Source organism: Strix uralensis, chromosome 10 (genome assembly GCF_047716275.1).
Source record: "Strix uralensis isolate ZFMK-TIS-50842 chromosome 10, bStrUra1, whole genome shotgun sequence".
NCBI lineage: Eukaryota > Metazoa > Chordata > Aves > Strigiformes > Strigidae > Strix > Strix uralensis.
The window spans coordinates 6,857,798-6,884,863 of NC_133981.1; the positions used below are offsets into that span (position 1 = coordinate 6,857,798).

The 27,066-nt window shown below is 41.2% G+C and overlaps 1 protein-coding gene across 25 annotated transcripts in view; it reads right to left on the bottom strand.

The window, feature by feature from the left end:
* The window catches only part of MAGI1 (membrane associated guanylate kinase, WW and PDZ domain containing 1), a 355,964-nt gene that overhangs the window by 150,612 nt on the left and 178,286 nt on the right, over window positions 1-27,066 (bottom strand). For 24 of the 25 annotated variants that reach the window (XM_074879067.1, XM_074879066.1, XM_074879065.1 and 21 more), the window contains exon 2: window positions 23,022-23,138. In XM_074879067.1, coding sequence (XP_074735168.1) covers window positions 23,022-23,138 — 117 coding nt within the window. Of the gene's footprint in view, window positions 1-9,935; window positions 10,081-23,021; window positions 23,139-27,066 lie in introns of those variants that run through there. The other variant, XM_074879073.1, reaches the window with a different exon arrangement.

The following is a 27,066-nucleotide window of genomic DNA, read 5'->3' on the forward strand; positions in this document are numbered from 1 at the left end:
GAATGCCCTGTGCGGGGTGGGAGGAAGAGCCCAGCCCTGCTCACGCAGCCGGCTCCCAGCACCCCACGCACCCACTGCGGGCGCTCGCGGGGCATCCCCATTGCGGTCAGACCCGCGTTTTGTGGGCTGGCTTGCCACCCTGCACCCTTTCCCATTGCCCAGGGGACACAGCTTGCAGGTCATCAGAGCCTGATGCACTGGTAACTCAAAAAGTTGACTAGAAAATGGACTGATAGGAGCTGGGCAAAAACCTGCCTTAAGTATAGCGCTGCCTTTCTCCTCCTGTCTTTTGAGGAAGATAACAGATCAGCAATTAAAGCAACCAAGCATTGCCTGTGCAGGAGGCACCATCTATACATAACTTGCCATGATCATTGTTACGGTGGGTCAGCTGCAGAATGCCGAAAAAGTTAGACTGATAAATTTAATATCAGGTGGCATTTAAGCTGCTGACAGCCTATTAAGCCCACTGTGCTGTAGGATACCGGCACTTAATTACTAAGATGGTATCAGACCTCACAAGCAGCATAGTGTGGTACATATTGGCTTGCAAGCAGAGCTCAACAAACCTTTTTTAATAAAACTTTAAGCTAGAGAAGCTTTGAATACAGGAGCTGTTTTAGTGCTACTGCTGCACCACATTTGGGCAGTCTGTAGGCTCTGTCAAACAGCAGCAGAGACCAAAGGAGCATCCACACCAGCTCCTACAGTTTCTTCCAGAAAGCAGGATTATTCCTTGCTGTTGCTTCATGTAACATTTTGAAATTTATCTTTTTTCCCTCTTTTTCTTGAAACATAGCCAACACCTAACAAAATAGCTCTTTGGAGGGCAAAAGTAATTCTCAGGATTGAGATAACCTGTGGAAGGATATGCAAAAGATCAATCACTGCACCCAGCCGTAACACTCTCCTATTAACAGAGCTTGCAGTATCTTAGGACAGGTCATTTTCTCAATCCTCCTTTTTTTGGGAGATAGATAAGCCTGCAGCATGCAGAGATGAAGGTGGCCAGTGGCAAAGCCAGAAGCTCCCAGAGAACACACAGCTAGGAGATATCCATCAGCCTACACCAATACCTGTTGTCCCACTGCAAAGCTGTGGTCCAGACCAGCAGCTCCCACTTCACGCTGCCGACTCTCACTGCCACAAGTCTCAATGTGTAAAGATGGGATTTGGCACACTTGACTGGTACAAATTACAGAACCAGAACGGGCAGTCTCTGAGTACCTCTGTTTCTTATTGCCTAGATGCATCAGAATAAAACCATAGTCAAACAGGGAGAAGGCATATGAGTCATGGAAGAAAAACCAGAAGGTTTTCACCCAATCATGCTTTCTATTTCAGTTGGAAGGACAGACCACAGGTTCCTGAAGTACACTGAAGACTCTGTAGGAAGAGATTCAAGTACCAAGGGGATGGTCAGCAATATAAAATAACTAGACTACAAAAATTAATAGTGCCAGGCTCATTTGAATGTGTATTTGTAAAATGCATTTAAAATAAGGAACTCCTGAGGGAAAGCTATAAAAAAATAATGTAATTAGATACAAGGCCAGAAAAAGACATCAAAGGAGTTTTAAGATTTCTTTCACTCCACCCAAGAATAGCCAAGGAATATAGTTTCAAAGCCCAAGGCACAAGTGCAATTGTTTGTTCAGGTGCTGGTCACATTCCCATTATTTCTGTTGCTGTAACAGTATTGCAAACCTCGAGTAGCACTAGCAAGGGCAGCTGCCTACCACCATATGGTGAATAGGAATATTTGCTTTTAAAACTCTTCCCAGGTTATAGACAGATGACCAAAAGAAATCAAGTTACCACTGGCCATGCAACAGCACTGAGTGCCCCAATACTCAAGCAGAGTATGAGCTTTAAAATCTTCAACTTTTGCTTTTTAAAACTAACACATTTCATTTTGCATTTGCTCAGGGCAAGGAGTGTATACACAGCTAGCTACAACAGCTCTACTGATGAGCAGAAGCTCATTAAGCCATGCCAGCCCAAGCAACTATGCTGTGCAAAGATACCCTTATTTTACACCACCATTTGTTTTGGTAAACTCATTCCGTATCAGAAGCGTTGCTGTTGTTTGGAACAGCAGAGAAGTCAGAAGAGTGAATTTGTTAAGCTCTATGAATATGGAGAGAAACTGAGTAAATGTGATACACTGGTAAAAGGAGAAGAGGGATCAGAGAACAGTTACCATAAAACCTCATTATGAAAGCACCCGTGAGAGCCATCGGTTTGCACTATTACTATATAAAGACTTTTTGTTATAATGGGGATATCTGAAATAGTGCTTAGTGCAGTGGGACACGCTTTAACTTCACAAAGAATGTTACAACAGGCAACTATTTAATAAGGCTGCTAGAGTATCAGGTCAGCAGGTAATTCACCAGGAGTGAGCCACTTTTAAATATTTTACTAAAAGAACACACTGAGATAATAACATCTCATTTACCAGCTTGCCCTTCAAGATGATATAACCCTAGTATCTCCTTTACAGTGAAGCAGACCTTTTATTAGAGAAAGGTCCTTCAATTTAAAGATCTCCCCATGGTGACAGTGTGCCATTTTGCAGCTAGAGATGCAAAGAGTTCTACGTATAAAAGCAACATTTGGGTGGCATTAAAAATCTCCCCTTGCTTAAAAATTTAAGCTTTGCGTGTGTCAGATGCAGCCAGCAGCAACACCTGAAAAGCCTGTTTCACACACTCCGTTATAAGCTTCTGCTTTCAGTGACTCCTATTTCAAAGTTCCCAAACTTTAAATACTGTGGATGAAATCTCCCATAGTTGTTCTCTGCCCCTCCTTAACAGCTTGCTCTTGGTTTTGGGAGAAAGGTAGGACTTTGAAGTTTAGGGGTGTTCCTTTGCTCCTCTCTGACTTTTTGAAAAGCCTACAACGTTACACAGAAAAAAATGCCTGATAGAATACAGTCTGCCAAATTAAGTACTTCTGAGCTACCAAAGGCCACAGTTCAGGTTGCTTGAACAGTTTTTGTTTCTCTTTCTGCATACAGATATTTCTCAAGAATCGTTCCATCCTGATGTTGGACATACTTATTTCACTTATAAAACGTGTTTCTCACTTCACTTACCGTGCAGCAGAGAATAACAAATGATGTAGAGGGTTACCAGAAGGAGAAAGCAACTTTGAGCAAGAGAAAAGATCTTACGTTTGACAATGCTTGCCCAGGTAATGGCAGAATATAATGCATAAAATGGTTAAATTATGGCAGCCTGAATTCTGGTATTTCCTAACCTTGGAACCCCAAATTTTCCTCAGACCCATATCTATTTAGCTCTGACCAAGAGCTAGTTTGAGGTGGTGAAGTGCCTCATTCCCCAAGAAGGAATGTCCCAAAATACGAGTCTGAATTTTCCAAAAAGACTCCCGTTGGTATAACAAGCTCCCTAATGAAGTTGGTGTTAACTCTTCCATGTCCTCTTATATAATTTGGACCTTCAAGACAATCATGCTTAGCTTGTTAGTCTTTCCTAGGACTCTCCTGAATCCAACAATATACTTTTAATTGTGTCACTGAACATTATTTTAGTTAGGCTAATGAAGCTCCACGGGCTGGTTTCTCCTCCACCTCTTTTACCGGGATCCTATTTACCCCAAACACTGAAGCAGAAATCCAGCAATGCAGCGTACTGAACAGACACCTTCATCTGTGGGGAAGAAATGGGTTTTGATTCACCACACGATGAACTTGCTGATACTGTAGCACAATGCAGCTCAAAATCAGACTGCACTGTCTTGGAGAAACACAAGGAAGATGAATAGAGGTCACTAATATTTAGTCACCAAGACCTTTATAAAAGTCAGAATACTTAGACCGCAATGACCTGAAAAGGCCACTGAACTAATAAAACAATAGAATACATGAAATATGAGGAAAAGAAAGATAGAAAAAAATTGAAAAGTATCCATCCAATCCAATGATGACTAAAGAAGATGATAAGGGGAATTAAATGCTGTGTTGTACCCTAATAACCCAGTGAAAATCTGAAACTTCAAATAATGAGAACAGCAGTGCTCAACCGTCATGTCCCCCAAATCACATACAACTAAAGATGAGTTCTCACTAATGGGTAAGCAGGCTGCTTAACAGAGTGATGATAAAGCTAGCTCAGGTGCTCAAATTCCAGCCTTGCTGTGGCTTTCTAGACCCCTTCCAGTTTCCCAGTGGTTTGGCACTGTGAGAATACTTTCTGGGGCATTCATTTCCTTCACAAAAACATCATCTCATCAGCAGGTAATGTGCGACATCCTCGCTGGCAGTCCCAGGAGTGAAGGGAAGGATTTAATGAGCACAGACTCTGAATCACTTCCTGATTAGGACTCAAAATGAGTTGACTTCATCTTCACCAGAAAAAAATAAAAAATAAAAATTGAAGTCTTTGTGCAGAAAAGGCAAATGACAGTTTTAGCTCATGCATCTGAATGTGGTAAAACCTTGATTTCCCTTAAGAGTTTAGGATGGCAGATTATCACATGTTAAAATATTGCCTTGTCAACACCAGGACACTAGCACTTCTCAACTAAACTACATCCAAAACACACATTTAACCAGCCACTGCTGTAGCACTGCTTGCTATAGCTTGCACTGCTACAGCCCATTCCCAGCCTCTGCTGGGAAAAGGACTTGGGATCCTCAGACAGCCCAAGCCTCATCAGATGTCTTAAGCTCTTTTTGTGGTGCGTCTGAGAGAGAGGAGACTTTTTTTCCCCCCCCCCGCCACTTGTCCACCTTTATCAAGGGCTCACATTCTGGTGCCGAATTGTTAGCGCACCATCAAAGAAATGACACGCTATTAATCACCACCACAGTGCTGACAAAGTGTGCATTTCCAATAGCACCTTCTACATGACTATTATTCAGCCAGCTCCCCATTTGTTTAAATTAATGTAAAAAATCAACACCAGAGTGTTCTCAGTGTTAGCAATAAACCTACCAAAGGCTTCTGATAGAACCTGTACCCAGCAAGGGTGCAAACAGGGGAAAAGAGAGGAGCAATTTTACTTTTTTCCCCAATATATCATGATTTCACTAACAGTGCTCTTTCAGAGCTTTTACTTTTTGGTGTTCCTGACTCTCCTGCTCTCTTCAAATTCATTAAAAGGCAGTGTTGTACCCTAATGAAAACAAAATACAAAAAACCCCAAAACAAATTAAAATTTCCAATCTACAATGGATCAGGAGTTTCCTCAGGCAAATGATGAATGCAGTAACGCTGATGACTCCAGGTGGGATGCTACCTCTGTATGAGTAGGGAAAGCAACAAGCTACTTTTCAATATAGTAAGTGACATCCACAGCCCTATTCAGTTGCTGACAGGACTACGTTATTTATTTAGCAGTTTTTTCCCTATTTCAACACTGAAAATTTTCAGAAAATACATAACCAAGTCATTCAGACACAGCTCACTTAGGGTTGACTTTACACGATTTTGTTGGAAATTTTGCCTCACTGGCCTCAAACTGCTGGGAGAACTATTTTTATTCTTGGATTTCATTTTCTTAACGAATTCTTTGAAAGCCTATTTAAAAGAAAAAAACATTCAGTCTCTTCTAAAGAAAGATGCGGGTGATTTTATGCAGGTGATATTATGCAATTTTAACCAAAAAGTTTTACTTAAGTTACCACGGACTCTTTAGTTCAGGAGACTTTAGCAGTTAAACGCAAGTGTGAGCGTTTATATTACACACACATTCCAAATATATACATCCCATGCAACCATGTCAATATAGGGCATATTGATATTAACATGTTACACAAGCACATTAATCTTACTATAAGGAGATACAATGTCTGTCTCATGGGTGAAATTGGTGGCAGTGGGGGGGATCAACCCAAGGTTAAACTATCTCCCTTCCTTCCATAAGCTTTTCTACTAAATCTGAAACACAGTCAAGTAGTAATTTTGAGGTGATACTAACTGTCCCCAAAGGAAAAGTTTTTTCCACCAGAAAGGGACAGATTTTGCCAAAGCACATGTCCCACAGGTAGGTCCAGCTTTAAAAAAAATGAAAAAAAAAAATTCACTGTTCCTCCCTGCATTTCACTGTGCAAGGAAAAACTCAGAAAAATCCAATAACTATTTCAGGGGTACAATATTAACTACGGCCATCACTATCAGCTTCATCTCTAATTAATGAGAAGTTGTGATAGAAATTCTGTCAAATCTATGAGAATTCAGAAACTTGCTTTAAACGTCTTTTCTTCCAGATTTGTCTACAGCTGAGGTTCCCGAAGACATCCTGCACAGAGTCACAGCCAGGGCATGCCTTCAGACAGAGCACAACAGATCAAGGATATTCTTCCTACTTCTCCAGGTTTTGCTTTTCAAGTAGAAGAAACTCAACTCTCATACTTAAGGAGGAAGAAGAGGAAGAGTAGGATATCTGATCTGTTATCTTTTAGTAGTCAGCTGGAATTCTACTGGATGTCGTCAAGGGGAGGGGGGAAAGAATCTTACTCATGTATGCAGAACAGCAATAACAGCTCAGGATTAGCTGCAGACAGAAAGACCATATAGGATTAACACAGTGAACCAGTCATCATGCTTACCAGAATATTCAAGAGCAAAATATTCAGAGGATTTCAGGACAGGATTTAGCAGAATTTGACTGAAAATAGCACCACATTTTGAATAAGCTTTACTGAATACCGCAGAACCCAGCATCTCTTGACCAAAATGACTTAATGTGCATTAATTTCAGAAGCATTTCTTGCATAACCATTTAAAGACTCAGTGCAGTGGAAGGGATGGAAGTCTGTCAGAAAGGCATCTGCACGTAAGCTTCGAAGTGCAGGCGAGAGCCTTACCTGCAACATATGAACTTTTAAATGACTGAAACGCAGGGTAAGTGTTATTACTGTCAGACGCAGAGTCAAGAACCCAGCACCATTTAATCAGCTTCTGCTGCTGAATTAATAGCTTTCATTGTTGCTTTTTTCTTTCCGCAACACTTTGACTGCTATGACAGCCTTACTTGTGCTAGGGGTTGTCAATACTGACAAAAGGGATACTCTAAGCTTCAAATTGCAGGTTGGATTACCTGCATTAGAAGAGTGTATAAAAAAAGAAATAAATTCAACTGGAAAAGGCTTATTGCTGCTATGGCAAAACCTGGCTCTGCAACACTTCAACAGCAAGGAGCTGAAGTGCTCCTGGAGCAGCTGCCAGTGCTCTTTCTCGCCAGCTCTGTAGCAGTTTCCCAGAAGGAAGCGAAGCATCATTCTTGGATCTACATGGATCCATCATTGCTTCCATCTGACAGGAGCTAGCAGTAGGCAATGATGAGTGGAAACAAGCTGGCAAGGGAGAAAACACTCCCTGCTCTTCTGCACCACTGAGCAAATCCTTGCTCTCTCCAGAGCAAAGTTACTCCTCGATGTAATTTCCCACGTTGCAGGAGCCGCCACACATCAACAAGCAACAGGTTCACAATCTGGCCCTTTACTGAGCCAGACTCTCTAACAGAAAAGCCATTTGCATTTTGCCCATTTTTCCTTGTGCACTGCAGAGTAGAAAATAAGCACAATTAACAACATAAAGCTCAAGCTGCTGAACCTGGTAGTTCAATTTAAAGACAAGCTCCGTACATTCATACAATGTAAGTGTGTTAGAAGAAGTCTTAGTAATCATCTGGGCAAGCACTGCCTTAAATTTGGATCCTTTTCGGCTACTAACTCCAGCCACTACACTTGTAAACCATTCCCATTTACACACACAGAGACTAACACCAAGTAGCTGGAGCGCGAAAAGGACAGTAAATAGATAGAGACTGATAACGCTGTTGATGTTAGATGATACTGTAACCTAATCCAGCACACACTCAGCACCGGTGGCTGGAAAGCACTCTACAAGTGCTCCTGGCATCCCCAAACAGTCACTCCCATAGCTGGCCTTTCTCATAACTGCCTTTATTATAAATCTGTGGTCTTGGCCAACCTTTGGATAGGCACACAAGCTTGTCCATACAGACTCGGTTTATTTTTCTAAACTCTCGTTGGCAGTTTACACAGCAGTAAGCGATCGAAGGTACACAAGGACTAAATCCTAGTTCATGGTCGACTTGTCCATTCATCCACAGCCAAGGGATACACAGAAAGGCAGCCGCAATATGTGAAGCTGCTGCAGCCACTGGCCATGCTTTACCTGTCCTGTGGGCAAATGAAGCTGATCACTCTTCATCACTATTAACACACTGATATGTTAAAATAAATAAATAAAATAATACAAGCCTTGCCTGCAAATTCCTCTTGAAACTCCTGGGAAAAAACAGAAACTGTTCCCAGTGTAACAGTGTGCACAGATCACCAGCTAAGTTAGCTCTAAAGGCAAATATTCCATTTTCACTGAGAGATGCAGTGTGCCATAATACAAATAAGGAACAAAGACCCCTTTCATTCTGCTCACAAATACAGTATAGCATGTCACAAATCACAAGGGGAACAGACAACACAATGGCAGCAATTAAAGGGGTGTCTTTTTATTAAGAAATACATATAATAATGGCAGACTACATACACTCCCCCCCCCCCCCTTCAAGAATTACACTGGCTAACATGGCTGTAAGTATTTAGGGATGTTACTTCTGTTACACAGAGAACTATCTTAAGGAGTGGTATATTCAGCCAGTGCAGCAGGATACACACAAATGCAGAAGCAGATATTTTATTTGGTATTATACATTTTGTACACCTTGTTTATTTCAATTCACACACAGCTTTGGCAACTCATTCACAATTGATGTATTTCTGGAGAAGCTAAAAAAATATATATGCCTGTTATATGCCTCTCACTGCTGAATTTCAACTGAGACACCTCTGCCTCCTCCCTCCTTGCCCTCTGCCCTGGTGACCCAGCCTGCTCTTGGGAGATTCACTTCCCAGTCCTCACACCTGCTGAGTTTAGGGGATGTTTTGCAGAAAAAAGGACCCTCCTGGCCCTGCTATGCCTTTAAGATGTGACTAGCCTCTCTGAGCCTGCCCCCCCCTTGCTTGCCACAGCAAGCACAGGGGACTGCTGCCCAGCTCAGCGGATGGCTGCCCAGCTCAGCTCACAGCGGCCAGCACCTTGCCCCACGCTGCAACCCCAGGAGCCGAAACGCGCGCCAATTCTCGGCTCCTGCTTTACTTTCGGCATGCACGGCCGTCTGGGGAGCAGCTACATTTCTACCCCAGATGAGTGCATCCCTCGCGAGGTCTCCTTCCTGCCCCCTCCTCAGCTCCCGCGGGAGAACAATGCGGGGACAGACATTTAGCAACACCTGCTGTATCGCATTAATATGCACAGGGATGTATTGATGGTTTTTCCCATCCAACACTAAGACTGCATTGTTCGGGGCAATCCATCAGTGGATCGCTCCCCCCCACGCCGGCCCCACAAACCCCCTTCTGACATGTCCCCTTGTCTCCCAGCCCGGGCTGACGACCACGTTTAGGAATGCACTTCATTAAATCGGAGCTGCCCCATTCCAACCTGCAATGCGGAGGCAGTACAAAGCAAGCGCCACGCTTCCTCCCGCATTTCTTTCAAAAGCCCCATTGTTCGGCAGGCATCTGGTCCTGATCTCAGCCTATTCGTGCCCATTGACCCCGCTTTTCGCCGCGCACCCGCTCGCCAACGGGCCTCACGTAAAGCCTGCTTGATGAATTAAAAAGCAGCACTAGCCATCTGTCCTCCCAGGCTGGGCTAAGGCTGTGCAGCTCCACAGCTCTCTTCCCAACCCCACAGCCTCCCCTGCCTCCCGTTATAACCCGCTCTCTCCTTACACGCACAACCTGCAGCTGAGGAACCACTGGGTTCGCTCAGTAAACACAGACCTGGCTTAGCACATTTGCTGCTTTTTGTTTCTTACGTTAGCATCTAGGAAAGAGAAAAAAAAAGAGAATACAACAGAACATTCACACTTGCCTGAGTCCTTCGAAATTCAAGCACAAATACAAGATTAATCCTTCCTTTGTGAGGTCTTGTCTTTAAGTCGTGGTATGTAATGATCCTCAGCACTGCAGCAGAGGGGAATAAAAAATGCAGGGATCATAAGCAGGGGGAGGACAGGGCTTACTTACATCAGGGTTTCTGCCACATGACAATAGGTTTGAGAGGGAAGAATAAGCTGGCAGCAGCAGCTGACAGTGCAAAAGGGAGAATGCAGAAGCCTGCCTTTTATATTATTGGTGACATTTCTAACACATGACAACAATTTCCATCTGTATTTAAGCTGGGAGTGTGAGGAAAAGAGCATTACATCACGACTCCTCTATTCCTAGGAGCTGTGGAATATGTAGGCCAGAGGGATTAAAAAGCACCTGTGTACGCTGGAGAGCTGAAATACCACACGGCAGATTTTTTCCCCCCCTCTCTTCTTTCTCCTTCACCCTTTTTGTTTCTCTATCACCTTCACTGAGCTGCTGTTTAAGAATATGCCCAGGGAAGTGCAAAATGGTATTGTCCTAGTTTGCAAGGCACAAGAATGGGGGAACTATGTGAATATGTATTTCTAGCTGTGTCTCTCTCTCCATAGGAGATACAGCACTCATTTTTGCAAGCAATCAGACAGAATACAGAGCATCTTTCTGTTTTCTGCTGTGCTTGTCCCAAGGGCTTCGAGTTTCTCTTAAAGTACCAACTTTCATCTTCCCTTTAAATCTGCAGGGAATTTCAGTGACAGTAGCAATGATTTTTTTTTTTTTTCCCCTTTCTTTTACAGCCAACACATGCCTGTATCTTTTTAAAAGTAAACATCAAGAACAGGGGCCAAAGATATTTTGGAAGAAGCACTTGACTGCTTCAGAGCCAGCAGGTGTCCGTCTTGGACGCTTTCCACATATCTCACAGGACAGGATTGCTTAGATGCAGTACTGAAATCCCGGGGGGACTCCAGCCTAACAAGGAAGCCTGCTCCCCCGCAGCTCAACGGCTGCTTCGCCGGGGCTCACGCAGCTCCGCTGAGGCAGGCAGGGACGTGCTGATCCTGAGGACCGTGTGGGAGGTGCTGGTGGGGTGATCACAGGGTGCTGCCGGGGCCAGCCCTGGTCACCCGCTCCCACAGACCAGGGCTCAGGTGTGTCAGGGACAGCACCCACCACTGCTGCTCTAACAAGCAGAGGATTTGAACCACACCAGCTAACAGCCATGGCCTGCCAAGGAGCTCAGTACAGGTGTGGATGCAGGTGACAGCTCCCAAGTTTACAGCACGTGTGTGCGAAGGCCAGGCAACGTAAGGAGAAAACATCATCTTTGTTTCACCACCAAACCCAACAGCGCAAATAACAGCTCCTCTTACTGAAGTACCCCATCCCCAAAAGTGTTTGAACTGCGTAGGGGCAAAATGCCACGGAGAGGTAGCAAGCCTTGTATTACCTTTATAAGAGAAATGGCCACACATGAACAGGAGAATGGTTTGATTATAAACATATAAAACAGTCTTACTGTTACGGGACATTAATATTTTCATGAAAACACCTTCTGGCCCAAGGTGGTGGCCCATTATATGTCTCTTATTCAAAAAGAAAAGATAAAAATTCTTTGCTCAAGATTCATCTTCCTGATCTTTCAACAACAGCCTCACTGAGTCTTAGGCTGGTTTTGGGGTATGTTTCTGGTCAGCTCACAGTCCCCATGGGAAGTCCAAAGCCTTTGATAATGATGGGTTTAGAGTACTGGATACAGTAAATTTGAAGACTGCGATACAAAAATAAATAACTCTTAATTCCTTGCCCCTCCTCTTCATGTCCACAAAATAAAAAAAATCTGCACAAGCCACACGAAACTCTCTCACCAGATGATACTTAAATGAGGCAGCACCTAAATGAGACATTCCAGAAAAAAAGCCTCTTTATTAAAAAAAGAAATGGAACATTTTACATTTATTCAAAGATGCAGCTCCCCAATCACTTATGAAAACTCCTTCATAAGGTTTAGAAGGGGGGGAAAAGGAAACAATGAAATGACTTATTTTTAATCTGGGGTTTAAAGGCTTTTTCTCTTTCCAAAAAAAAGTCCCACACACAAAGAAAGAAATTCAATGCAAACCTCTGTTTCTGTATCATGAAAGCCCCTCCGAGCACCAGAGTAATCAATTTCTCAGAGCTTGTGTGGTCTACAGCAAAAGCCAAAGAAGGTATTTAAGTTTATACAGCCTTCAGCATTTTGATGGCTTGCTTTTGAAATATGACATGTTTAAATTTTATACCTTTTTTACAGTTAGTTCTGTCTTAAGAAAATAGTTGGTGTCAGTAGAAAAAATAGAAACAAAGAAGAATAAATTAAATTCAACCTGGTTTTGAGCTGTTTGTCCATTCTAAAATCAGAGTAATTCAAAGTTGCACCATGAAAACTGTTACAATTGGAATAACAGCTCCCTTCATTATATTACACTATACCCAGTCTTATTTTAGCAAATACTTTGGCTCATACTAACAAAGAAAAATACTATATAAGAGTAGTGCTCCATTGCCAAGCACCACCAGGTAAGCATCCACACAAATTTACAGGAACAGTAAAGCAAATACTTTGTCAGATGTGAGAGAACTCTCTATCTTTTCTTGAGCAGAAAGTCAAAGACAAACCATAAATCACTTCAGGATGGGGAAAGGAGTCTTTGTCCTTACGGTAACCCCAACTTCCCACCATGAAAGAAGACCATCTTGAGACAAGATTTTACAGCTGGGATTTAACTCACAGGGTGGAAGAAGTGTGAGATAGAGCACTCTTGTAGGTAGGAACAAACTTCTCCAACAGACTTCTCAATCTTTCATCAGTACATTTTGGATCCAATTCACTTACCATGTGGGAACAGCAAATGGGGAACAAACTGTGAATTCAAATAACTGTAAACTCAGCAAGATGTGGAAATAAAACACAGATGGTGCACTTCAGATTAAGGGTCAGCGTTTCAGCATCGCTTTCCACTTTTACATTGTGATAGGTGATGTATAACAACCACCTCCTCCTTGAGACAGCGCTCTAATTAAACCATGACTCACTTAGGAAAACAAGGAGGCAAGCGATACCTCCACGGAAGCCTCCCTGCCAGTTGAGAGGAGCTAAGGTTACTTTGTGAAGCTGCGGCTCGTGGTTTTGCTGCTTGAGGATTAATGTTTGGGAATGGAAGTTGTCTCTGCTGGACAGACACAGCTGAAAAAAGTTCCTTCAGCTTTTCAGCTCCCAGGTGTGTTGCAGCAGGGCTGCTCTGCCTGGCAGGGCTATGCCCAGCACCCATGACAGCCCCTGCCACAGCACCCGCTTGGTCCCCTCTTCACCACCTACATACATCTCCAGCAAGACTTTGCAGAGGCTGCTCCGATACCTGTTTGCAAAAGCCAAGAAAACAACCACTGCTACCAGCATTACCCTGTACCAACCCTTACAAAGTGCTGAGTACTAAAACACCTCTGGGGGTCTGCAATGTGCTTGCCTGAACATTGGGTTCATTTCATTCTCCAAAACCAATTCTGTCCTCAGTCACAGGAATGGAATTTAGGATGACTTTATTTTTGCTGTGAAGTGTTAATTGCATGCCCAGGGCCTTCTACGAAAGGGTCTGCTTGTAACCACAAGTTCAAAGAACAAATAAAGGAGTAAGTACAGATTAGATGACAGAAGAACTATAAATCTATAGGAGCTTGAAATGCCAGATAGAGAGAAGCAGTACTGATTGTAAGGTGACTATTACCTTCAAAATATGCTGGAGGTTGTTTATCAGATCAGAGTTAACGAGGGAGAAATCTAATAGTACTATAATATTAAATTTACCATTTTAATGGTATCATCAATGTTCTATAATGTGGGCAATTTACAGAATGTCTGTCAATGTGATTCTCCAATGCGGTTAGTTACAGGAGCAGCACTATCGCATCTCATCAGCTGCTCCCTTCTAAAAAACACTGGGTGTTTTGCAGAGGATTGCAGAAGGCTAAGTGAGATAGCAAAGTATATATTTAAAATTATGGGAATGCAAAAATGAGAGAGATATTTATGAACATTATGAGATGTTTACATTCCTGAAAGGACTGGGTCCAGCTCTCCCCCACCGCTGAGTCCACCCTTCCTACTTCTGCACTGCCATTTACCATCCTGATGGGTTTTCCTCAACTCTGTTGCATATCTTGCAACACTTGCCGCTTTTCTCAAAATCTTACATACCTGGATTTAGGAGAGCTGAAAATAACCTCACTATTCAAATACATTTTCAGCTCTCATGTATTAGCCCCTTCTGAACAAAACAAAACACCAAAAAAACCACACCCCAGACAAACATGAACGAAGATGGCAGTCAGGGCTCAAAAACTAACAGGTAAATGAAAAGAGTAAAAATATCCAGTTTCAATTTTTTGATTACTAATTTGAGACCTGTGAACAGTAGGAGATGGTAATGCTGCATTTATAAATATCCATCTCCTCATGTATTCAAGGAAGAATTTGCTAAAAGCAGCAGCTTCTTAATTAGGAGTTCCTCCTTCCCCTGTCACCTGCCCCAGCCCCTCAGTTCTGAGGTTTGCCAGTTCAATTCCCTAATACAGCAAAGATTACCTGCCCATTTTTAGCATATGACAAGTAGCCTTAAATTTGGTAAAAGAATCCATACTGTTGTGGCAGTATTTGAGTTGCCATGATGGTCTGAGGTAAAAATGAGGTATCAATCAATTTAGCTAATAGGCAATACTGCTTCTTTCTACAGACCTCCTTTTACCAACATCAACATTTGTTTACTGTTTTTTCCCCTGACAAATGAAGTGTTATACCTGAAGTTTAAAGAAAAAGTGCAGGTAGTGAATGAATGATGAAGTATCAAATATAATTCAATGGCAGGTGACACTTCCAAGGGACTTTGATGTTTTTCTCCATCTCCAGCTTCGAAAAGACCCTGCAAGTAGAACTGCTAGATCACTATCCACCTGATTACTCTGTGATACACGTCTCATTTTGAAGATACATTAGCCTTTCAAAGAGCCATTTATTAAACATTTCCATTTAAATAATAATTTTCACAATCCTCAGTGAAACAGATGTATTCCCTCTTAAATCACTAATTAAGAGCAGCCTGGGACATTACAAAGCCCTTTAAAAGGAATTCAGGGAACTAGTGTCCCCCTTAAACAAATCTGTTCTGGCAATGACCCAGGAATCTTAACTTCGTAAGTCAAAGCTCTAATTATTCAAGAGGACATTATAAAAAAAGGATACATCTAGTCCGTTATGACTAATAGGGAAGATTTATTTCTCCTTCAGTAGGGGCAGAACTAGAAATATTTGTTCTTTTTTTTCTACTTTCCTATTCACTGGGGGTGGGGGGGAAGGAAATCAATGAAGATTAATTTACAGAGTTATTCCTAGTAAAGGTACTGGGTATGACTCTCCCCAAAGAAAACCAGCTAGCACAATCTAAACAGCTTTATAAATGATTACACAGCTAATCTCCTCTCTGCTGAAATAAAAAGAGAAAGGATTTAGAGGACAAATACAGCACGCTTTATGTGAAGAAGCATGGTAATGTTAAAAAAAGGATAATTGTTTGAAGATGAAATGTAGCAAGTCTGCAACCCCATCAAACCGTCAGGAGCTTGCATCTGCCATTGCCCTCCTGGGCTCAGAGACTGTCACGGTAGCAATATATGTGACGGGGAATCACACAGGCATTTCCTCCCCTGCAATGCCACTGCTTTTTGTCCACACTACATTGCAGGTACCACACTGGACCAGAATAATATATAAATCATATAGAAAAGAATCACATAAATGGGATTTTCAGGTGTCCTCTTTTAAGTACTGACATCTTTGCTGAAAGAAGCATGGGACTTTTGCAACTGCGAAACCACCATGCAAATCAACACATCCAAGCACAAACATACCTATACAAAACGATGGGTGCCTTCTAGAGGGAGTTCATCATGAAATACTAAATGTGAATCCCAAACGCAAACGTGAGAGGAAAGAATAAGTTAACGAACAGGTACACATTTAATTTTTCCTCATTTTAAACTGCTCCTTTTGCCTGGAACACTCATTCTCTGGTCTTGTAGCATAATCAATACACTGTAAACCTTGAACAGATAACATGGTAGTAGTTGAAAAGAAATCAAACCGCCTCGATGAAACCAAAAGTTGGGACACTGCAACCATCACAACAGATCTAATCAGGACCCTGGGACATCATATGAAAAACTACGGCAGGACAGAGCCAGTTTTGAAGTAAATCATGTGGGGTAATTCTTCTCCACCCCTTCAACCTCCAAACAGCAGTACCTGCTCTCAGCTCTGATGCACTTTCTGCTTTCCCAGAGACACACCACCTTAGAAACCTTTACGTTTTAAAACATATGCACAGACATTGTTTGCACTACCTAAATACCCACTCGCAGATGCTTTGCCATACTACAAAGCAACCGCAATGAAAAAACTCAAAATTAAGTACACTGGGGACTAACAAAGAAAACAAAGAAAACTAGCCGTGTAATCTCTTCCCACACTTCTTACCCAAATCTCCTTTGGCAAATGGCATGGGAGAGCCCATAAGGCTGAGCTCTTCTGCTTTGTACTGTTCTCTGGTGCCTCATGCAATTTCAACTGGGTGTACAGTGAAATACAAAAAAGCTATTCCTCACAAATGGGTAAGCAGATGGAGCAATATTTGCTATCATAAGTGCTTTTATTTCCAAATGTAAAAAAAAAAGAAAAAAAATACCCAATAGTTCCACTGGCACAAAATGCACTATTGATCTGAAAGGACAGACCAGATGGAAAAAAAGGTCTGAAGTCTCCTAGATTAAACAGAAATGACTTGTACTGAAAGGAACTAAACTAGAGAAATATTGGGCCTGTTGCTCAAAACAGGGCATTTTTCTCTCTCAAAAGTGAGAACACATCTGGTTCACTAATATGTGAAATAATTATATCCCTGAAAACTGCAGGGGACTCTGCTGCAATTCTGCACTCGCTGGAACACAGCTACAAGGATTTTCTAAAGCCACTGGTTGTACTCAGAATACAGTCCCTGCTGAAAATATAGGAAAAAGTAAATGTGTGTACATTAGCTGGCATGGAAAATATGCCTCATATTCTTCAGAGCTAGATTAACTCACAAACAAACGTTCTTGAGAAAAATGATTTTTATACTGCTGATACCTGTATGTTGCACCCTAGTGATAAGGGCACTATTTTAAAAATATATAAAACTTTTTCATAACATAAATCTTGTAAAACAATTAATTATTTTTCATGTGTTAGAAAAAAGATCAGTCTGCTGTTCATCACCTTATCAGTGTGGGCCTTCAAATGAATTTTTCATGGGCACTGCAACTTCTCATTACAAAAGCAGAATTACACCTCTAGGAAGGGAACTGCAACAAAAGGTACTTGGATAATAAATACGGCTGCAGGTCTGGAAAGCTTTTGAGAATTCAAAGAACATTTGTGTACATAAACTGATGATTTATTGCCTGTGAAGAAAAATAATGTGCACTGTCAGTGATTCTGTTTATCCCTAATAAAAATTAGTAACTAAAAATAACTTTGAAATTGTGACTCAAATATCCCCACATGTAAAAACACACGCATTTGTAACATAAAGGTCTTTCTGCTATACTTCAACAATTTTTCAACAATGCTGATACACTATTATAGTCAATACTCTAAAGAACAGAACCTTCTGTAAGCTGGTTTGCATATCCCTTCTATCAATTCATTCTGAAGTTCAGAAATAATTACAGGGAACTCAGAGCTACAGGACTTTAGAAGGTATCCTGGGAAATCACCTAAGTTGCATGTTTGACAGCAGTTTCATCACACCCCAGCCCATTTAGTCTCTCTAGTTCTCCATTAGCTGCAGATGATGGTGGCTATGCATGTAGCAGCTTATCCAACTCCTGGAGCAACTAAACTACCCTTTAGTACTTCAATTATCCATGAAAACACTTAATTCAGATAACAAGGTTCAATGTGCTCTTCTACATTCACTTACTAAAGTTTGTCCTGTAAATACTGTGAAGTTGCCTTGTTCAATATTATTGGCTTTCCTTAGAAAGGAGACTTTTCTTTTGCATCAGCAGATCACTTGGAATATAAAAAAAAAACCACCTTATTCTCACATGTGAGAGAGCTCAGGCCAGCCAGGTGCCTGGGTGTCATTGTCTTTTTCTAAGCCTCCTTACAGATCACTCGACACTTACACTATTGATTTTTATCCATTTCTTTCCATTTTGCTCCACACTCCTCTGTAAGACTAACCACAACAGTTGGAGCTACTGTTCTGTAATTGAAGACAGAGGAACAGATCAAACTCTGGGAAGGTGAGAGAACAGACAGCAGAAATGAAAGTGGTAAATCTCTAACGTTAAAATCTCCAGCCAATTAATCCCAGGGCAGGTACTTGTTTTGGGAAAGTGAATCAACTGTTGAATGATGACCTCCTGAGGTTTTAAAAGCCAATTTTGGGAAGAAGAGGAAGAAAAAAAAAAAAAAAAGCTTGCCACATAGCGTCTAGGCTGACATCTAAGACTTAACTCTAGGCTAGCCATTACATTGTCCGCGTTTCATCTACCATCAAAAAGACCTTGCACTTTCTGCAGTTTTGCTTCTGAAGACTACAGCCTGGCAAAGAAATGAATTGCACCGTATTGAAATAAGACAATGCAGAATACAAGAACAGGGAGGTGACCACCGATCATGCCTGCACTGGATATACTGTTTTGGCAAGCAAAGGTACAGCTTGCCAGACCCACAATAGCTGCCTCTACACGTCACGTGAGACTGAAACAAGCGGAGGATCAAGTAAACGTGATCAGAGGAAAAAAAAGACCATGCTGAGATAAGCTTTTATGGAAATAATATCATCTCTGTGATTCCTCTCTTTCTCTTTGAAAAGAAAACTGCTGTCAGGTTGTTGAGAAGAAGCAACTAGGACAAATGGCCAGTACTGCTTGTTTATTTTAAACAGATGCCATCTACCATCATTTCAAAATGAGGAAGATAATCCTGTCTGGTCAGCCTTCCGTGAACAGTGGTTTAGACATGCTGCTGCACTGTAACGTTAAAGATATGTGATAGCAACTTACTTTCTCAATTAACACTATTGCACAGATATCCCAGGGCAAGGCTACTTGGAAACACCTGTTTAATGGATATATTCTTACACGTACTTCCAACTAATCTCATTTTCCACTAAGCAAACCTTCACATACACCAATCCTGTTTGGGAGAGTTCTGCTCCTAGAAACACTCCAAAACCTAAAGCCAGGATGTCAACACACTCTACATCACAGACTCTCAGGCTCAAAGTCACATCAACTTCTGTTAGCACAGGTGGACCCTGACATGCCACAAGATGCCCCAGCAAGATGCCTCACACAGTTGGTAAACCTGCGCTTTTGCTCTTAAGTGTTTAGGCTAGCAAAATTGAGCTGGAATAAGTGAAATCCACCCAAGAAATAAGCTGTGGGCTAAGTCTCTACATCAGTCAAAGCACTTCTGGTACAGTCATGGCAATCGGTAATCATGAAATTGTTGCCAACTCACAGTCTACTCCAAGCTCAATGGAGCCATTAACTAGCCCACAAATAGAGCATTATTTCTGGTGATCTTCATTAGGCACATCAGAAAACAGGAAAAATGTGGTGCTTCAAAAAAAAAAAAAAAACCCAAGGCAAAGGGGAAAGCTAGAGATTGAACCAACATCTTGCTAATCTGGATGATGTACTTGAGGGTTTTTTCTAGCTTTGACAGTGGATTCTACATGCTAGGAATGCAAACAGTTATTTATCTGAACATGTAAGGAGAATAACTTCGCTCAAGTTTTAAGTGCTGATTTTTCTTACACAGGAGACAAAAATACTCTAAAAAAAGGTCTCTGACCCAGCATGTAAAGTGAACATGTGAAGTGAAATGAGAGCATCAGGAAGAAAGTGAAGGAAATAACACACAGTTGGCTCAGCTAAAATAAAATCTAGTTCAATGGCTGAACTACACTAACTCTTTCAAAGATTTGCACATTGTAAATGCATGGATTCATAAGCACTTATGCACCATCCAAATACATAAATAAGGTGTCCTGCCTCTCCTTCTTCCTCTGGCTTGGTCCTAGATTGCTGAAGTTGTAAATTCCAGAGGAGAACACTTTGGGTCTGTAAATAAACCCGTGGGTTTGGTGCGATAGTAACAGCAGAGCACTCACGACGGCACGACAACCAAACTTGGAGGCCACCTGGAAGCTTGTCACAGCTGTTGTTTACTACAGATCTTTGCAGAAAAAAAACAGCTCAATGGGGAGCGAGCTGAGGGTACAAAGACTGAGAGAAAGCGTGCTGGAGGGGCAGAGGGCACTGCGAAGCAGGGGAAGACTTCCGCTTGCAAAAATAACCATATGGTTCATCTACTTATTTCAATAATACTTCACTTCTGGGTCCGTTTCAAGGTCTCATTTCTTTATGATAGCTCCTATGTTTAGGGATGAAGTCCTCTGGTCTCAGAAAACCATTCTCATGTCACTCATTTAGGCAACGCTCATATGCCCTTTGGGAGCTGACCATCACATTCTCTTACCCTTGACTGTTCACCAGAAAATAAAGCAAACTCTTAACCAACTCTCCTAAAGTAAAAATCTAAATGATGCTTAAGCAGTGTGTCATTGTCATGTGAAATAATGAGGTCAAGACAAACTTTCTGCATCTTTCCTCCCCTCTGCTTGACCTCTATTTTCTGTAAAAGCTATAGCCGTGCCTTCACTCAGTTCCTGCATCAGCCAAGCACGCAACTGGCACGTGGCTTTGTAGGAAACAGAAGCCCTCTGGGTCTTCTCACCACCTGTACCAAACTAGCCAGAGCTGAACCACGTGGGATTCTTACTAGAATTTCTGGGGAAGAACTGGTTAACATCACCTTTCTCCATTTTGCATTTACTAATTATCACTTAATTTAGCCCTTATATTAGTGCAACAAAAAGCAGTCATCAGGCCAAGCATACTCAGTCCAAGTGACCTTGCGTTCTTGTTCGTGTTTACCACATAATCAGCAGGGAATTCCATTTTCAAAGTACAAGACTTCATAATCCATTAGCACTAGAGATTGGTCCAGGGCTCTGGATTTACTGGTCACGTGTACCAAGGAATAAAAATATGAGTGTACGGCTAGATTAATCTCCAGACCTGTAAAGCATCCCAACCCACTGCATGTGCAGCAGTCTCATTCAGATTCACATATGAATATTAGCATCATACTTAAAAGCTACTGCTAATACCACCCCCACAATACATAAAAAGACTAAATGCTACTGCTTTACAACTCAAAGTATGGAGACACACAATAACTAACTCCACTTCTCAGAGTTTTCCATTTGTTTCATAAATGGAACATAAGTACTGATGTTGTTATTAATACATTGACAACCCATATTTCCCCCAGCTATTCCTAAAATGCAGGAATCACTTTCACTACTCTTAATTTCGAATCAAAAGTCTTTAACGAGCCCAAGCAGTTTAGCTCACCATCAAGTTCAATAAATCAGAGAAAAGAATCAATGGGAAGCATTTCAAAATGTAGCCTTGGTAACGCACAAAATGCTTCCACAGAACGTACGCTCATTTGCTTTATTTGCTGCTTTAGAAACTGGAATATAACACATAGACAGAAGGACATTAGCATCACGACATTGCATCTCCCGAGCCTAACACTGCACGTGTTCTCCTAGAAGGCACTTTTCGCAGTGTGCTTTAAAAACCTGCAGCCTGGCAAGTTAGATGACTGAAAACTAATCATATTTCACATTGACAAAATGGAAAATGGAAGTGTTCAATAGAAAATAATAATCCATATTTATTCTTATGTCCATGCACAGCACTTTAAATGTAATTTGGTCCATGCTTTCCACTGATAAAATGAGAATAAACTCAATAGTGATATACAGCATCTGTCATTTGAAGAATCAACATTTGTCAGTGTTACTACATAATTTTAACTGTGGTCCTACACAGTTCTCCTGCACACGACACTTAGATTGAAAATGGCTATTACTCTATGTACCATTATGTGATATTTGTTGGCAAATACCGATTTTTGAGTGGCAACATCATTATTCAATATTTATATAAGTCTACCAGGATAAACAACCTCTGATTCATGTTGAGATAAAAAACTTCAAAATATTTTGCTGCTCATCTCAGTATGCTGTAACTAAGATGTTTACTAGTTCTTATTCCAGCCTGATCCGGAAGGCATACCATTATCCCCACAGCTCAGTTAAGCAAAAAAACCTTTTTTTTTTTTTTTTTTGAATAGCCTCTCCTGGCAGCTGGGGAATGCCAAATAGAGACGCAATGAAATAGCATCATTCTCCACCCTTTGTACATCTTCCCAAAGTGCCAAGGACAGTCTGATTGTGGGTAAAGATTCTGAACTTCTAAAGATTACCACTCTTTAAACTTCTCAGTTTTCCTCCTGGTTGTTTTTTTGGTGAAAAAGAGCATTTCTTTCTCAGCTTCACTAACTGTTGCTGCTTATCTCCTACTTGAATCGAGGATGACCTTCCAAAAGTGGCAGTTGTTTGCTACAATGGCACCCAGCCATAAAGTGCTGTTCAATTTTACACGTTAAATAAGCATCAGACAAAGTTCGGCTAAGGAAATGGAAATAAAAGCAGGTTTTTTTATTCATAGATTTCAAACAAATAAAGGCACTTCCACTATAATGATATTAATGAAGACAATTTCTAAGGCAAGTACTCACTTCATGGCTGTTTTTTTGGGGTTTTTTTCTACACAGTAAGCATCACAGGTTTGCATCAAACCATCAACTGTTCCAAAAAGGTCATCAAAAAAAGCAGAGTTTAGGGATAAACTGGTTTCCTTTTCAACCCTACCTGAACCCTATCTGCTCTCACACACAGAAGTCCACCCAAGCTGCCAACTGAGTCTCCCCTGGAGCCACGCACGCTATCATCTGAAGACTGCCTCAAAAAAACCCCTAAATTCTATTACACTTAATTCACCAGGTCAATGTTTTGTTACTTACAAGGCACAGCATGGCGATAAAGGTTATCTCTAATAGTCTGCTGCAGATCGTGATCCGGCGATCCTTTCTGAAACCTCTGGTTGAGATAATGTCTCAGGTCTTTGTTCAGTCTGCTTCCTGCAAAGAAAAAACAGCCATTTATTTATTTCTAAATGCACACAATTAACATTTCCAATTCTGGCAAATGTTAGACTTCCATTCAGAGTCCCCTAAATTATGGCATGCTGACTTTACGAGCGGAGGCTCATCTTCCTCTACAAATGGCTAATTACCAAAAATAACTTGCTGTAAACAAGAGGTCTCTCTTGTCTCATAATGCATCTTTCTTCCTGTGGTGTTAAACAGATCATCATTCCCTTTTATCACTTATTTGTCTGAGCAAATGGAGAAAGACAGATGATGTGAAAAAGAAGAAAAATAATATAGGTAGAATATTGCTTTTGCAACTCACTGGAGGGTGAGCTGGGCAGACAGACAGAAGGCAAAGGCCGCTTCCATTGGAGGTACTAACACAGCTGAACACGGCACAAAAATCAAACAAGTGCTTTGGTATCTACCCCAGCACACAGTAGGAGTTAGAAAAGAACTGACTGAAGGAGTTAAGAGTACCCAAAGTCCTTAAAAACAACAGAATGAATACCAAGACTCTTCACTTAAATCTATTTATTTCCCCGTTTGAACACTTTCAGAAGTGTGTGAGAATAAAGATAAATTATTTGAAAACAAAACTAAAAAACCCATAAACCAAAAAGAAACGTAGTTGTTCATGAACATTGTTAGTTGCTGAATACCAAATCCTTTCTTGCAGCAGAATATATCAACTGGAGCAACTTATGAAGTCTTTTCCCAGAAATTAAATATTTCCAAGTCTGGAATAACATTGACATTAATTTGACTGAAAAGCAAAAACAACCCCACAAGAACATACGGAGAACAGGGATAGAAACTCTTCTGAAGAGGAGAGGGAGAGGAGAGGGAGACCCACTGGAAAAGCTTCAGAGAAACACAACCAGGATGATCGAAGTCTGGAGCAGTTGCCGTACAAGGGCTGGGATGCTGCAGCCTGTTGCGGACATTGGTCTCCAACATGCCCACAGGGGTGGGGACTGGATGCTCCCCACCTCTTCTAACACAAGGACTAGGAGACACCAACAAAAGCTAATGGGAGCTTGGTTCAAAACCACGCAACAGCGGCAGTAGTTCACTGTGAGAGCACTGTGCAATGCAAGAAGCTGACTGAGGAGTCCCAAGGTAAGGCTGGAAAAGCACTTGGAAGACGGACCCATTGCAGGGTTGCAAAAGAGGGTGTAAGAAATCCCTTGAGCTGAAAATGAATTGCTGGTGGCTGGAAGACCTGGGAAAAGAAGTAGGGGAATATAAAATATTTGCTCTTTTCCTTTCCTTTGCTAGGCATCTTATTTATGGCCACAGCTGGAGCCAGAATACTGGGCTACATGGACCTGGGGCTGAACCACTGCAGCTGTTTCTATGGTCTTTTATAATTTGCATTACGGTTTTTTGGACTGTGAATATGTAATGCAGAGATCATCTCAATACTTTTTGACACTGAACATAGCATCACAGTTGCAGATTCCTGGCTGAAGCCTCTAGGAACCACTGCAGAACAAATCAAGAATAATAATACTGCAATGGAGTGCAGTTGGACAGTGGGTCTGGGAGGCAGCAGCAGTACCAGACAAATCAGAAAAAGAGTGCAGACCCTTAAATGTCCATGGGCATGAACAGCCTATCTGCCTAATGCAGTCTTGCAACATTTTAACAGAAATGTTAGTTTAAAAACAAAACTAAACACAAAACTGAAGTTTGAAACACTAAGTCAAATCTAAAAAAATAAATAGGTGATTTGTATTTAGGTTCTCCAGACACCTTTTTTTTTTTTAACTAAATTTCTTAATGAAGAAAGGAAGGCTTAGGCAGCAGGCCCAGCTATTAAAAGAAGCAAAATTTTTGAAGACTAAGATGCTCATTACAGAAATGGCTCAAACAATAAAACTGAAATTAAGGCAGATAAAACTGGCTCAACACGTTACCCTAAGTTACCCCAGCAACACCCCTCACTCCAAGAGCAGGTTATCAACCCATTTTCTAACAAATGGTCTCTGGTTATTACACTATAAAAATGGTTTCCCACACAGGAGGCACTTGGAGGGCCTGGTAGACCTGTGGACTATAGTTTTCCAGTACCAGAGCTGACCCTCCAAACTCCAGATGTTTGATTTCATACCACATCGTTTTACTCCAGAGGGTGACTGGGCACAAAAAAAAAAAAAAAAAAAAAAAAGAGCATCTGCAGAAATAATAAAGCATTTCTTTATCTCTTAACTAAACAGTCCGTATTTTTCTTTGCACAAGAGATAGTAAGACAAGGTGGTTTCTCATAGCAAAAAGAACAAATATGACAAACAGTTTGGACATCATGCAAGGGCTTATTCCATTGAAGAAATTAATGCACTGAACTGCATGTATCATAGGCTTTCTCCTGAAATACTGATTCATGTCACAATAATATCTAGAGGTGAAAGAGCTCTGCTGAACTAGAGCTTGTTTGACCACAGAAAATATGCAATTTACTGATGATATCTGCTTTTAGCTTCCCTCTGTGCCTATTCCATCTAGCATCGCAGTCTATTAAGGCCCCCGCTGGAAAGTTTGGTTATTTGGCTTATGCAGTAGCTGGGATTTCCCAGCTGAGTGACGGATGCACTAGCCAAGATGGCAGTTGCAAAAATAGGGGCTATAGAAATACTTACACTCACATGATTGTCCTCTCAGGGAGCTCACAGTGCTGCTCATTTATATTACATTTATTTTAAATGGAGAGAAGAAAAAAAAAAAAAGGAAAAAAAACCAACCAAAAAATGCTTGTTAAGCCACATTTTTGTTGCTAAATTCCAGAACATTCTTGATGGAAATAAAGGCTTCTTGCAGCCCTGATTATCTCAGCTCAGCAGCCACTGAGTCCACAGCTGTGGACAAAAGCAGGCTCACCCCATGCAACTCATTCCAGAGCATGGAGGAAGAAAATGAGCTAACACAGAAACTAATGCCATGTAGAAAGCTGCCAAAAGGATCCACCCTGGAACATTCTGGATTCTTCACCATCTGAAATGTTTCACTCCACTCTGATTATCTTTTCCAAGAATCTCCTCAGACTTGAGAGGGCACATGCTTGATAATGGCATTATTTAATAAATTCTAGTGCTAGACATAAGTTTATAAACTCTAGTAAACTCTTTTTGAGCCTTAAATGTATGCACTTGCTATTTGTGAGAATCTGAAAGATATGCCAGTGACATCTCAGCAACCTCCTGTGTGCAAATAGTAGCAGTAAAATTCATTCTGATCCTCAAGGACACCCCCTTCTCGTGCATGCTTCATCTGAAAACAAGTCTCACCCTCTGATGACTTCTGTCCACCAGGCTGGGTGTAAGGCCGGGTTTCCAGAACCACCTGATTTTATGCTAAAGTCCTCCCTTTTAAAAGTCTAATTCCATGTATAAATTGTGCTCAAGAAAATACCTGACACCAGTTTCCTTAGAGATGAGCTGTGTTAACTAGAAGTATACTACTATCCTTCAAAATACTCCTCCGTTCTCAAGGAGATTGGATTTTACATTTACTCTATTGAGATCCTTTCTTTTCTTCTCTGCTAAAAGCATGTAAAGAGATCCTACAGTGAGAATAGTGGAGGAACAAAAGATGCAACCCAGAAACAGCAGTTTCCAAAACAAAGCATATAGGTCTTAAGAGCCAGCACTCAGCTCTTCCTTCCTGCTGGCCAGCATATGTTGGAAATGTATTTATTTGCACACAGAAAAATCACCTTCTTATCTCTGTAATCAAAATTAGGCTGATGTATCTAGCTTTAGAAAATCAGATATAAAAAAAATGCATAAAGAAATTCTTTCCTACTAAACTCAACAAAATACACATTTTAAAGTTCTAGAAGAAAAAGATGTTCAAAATTGGGTTTTGTTGCAAGTTTCCTTCCTTTTTTTCCCTACTGAATGAAAACAATGCCTTT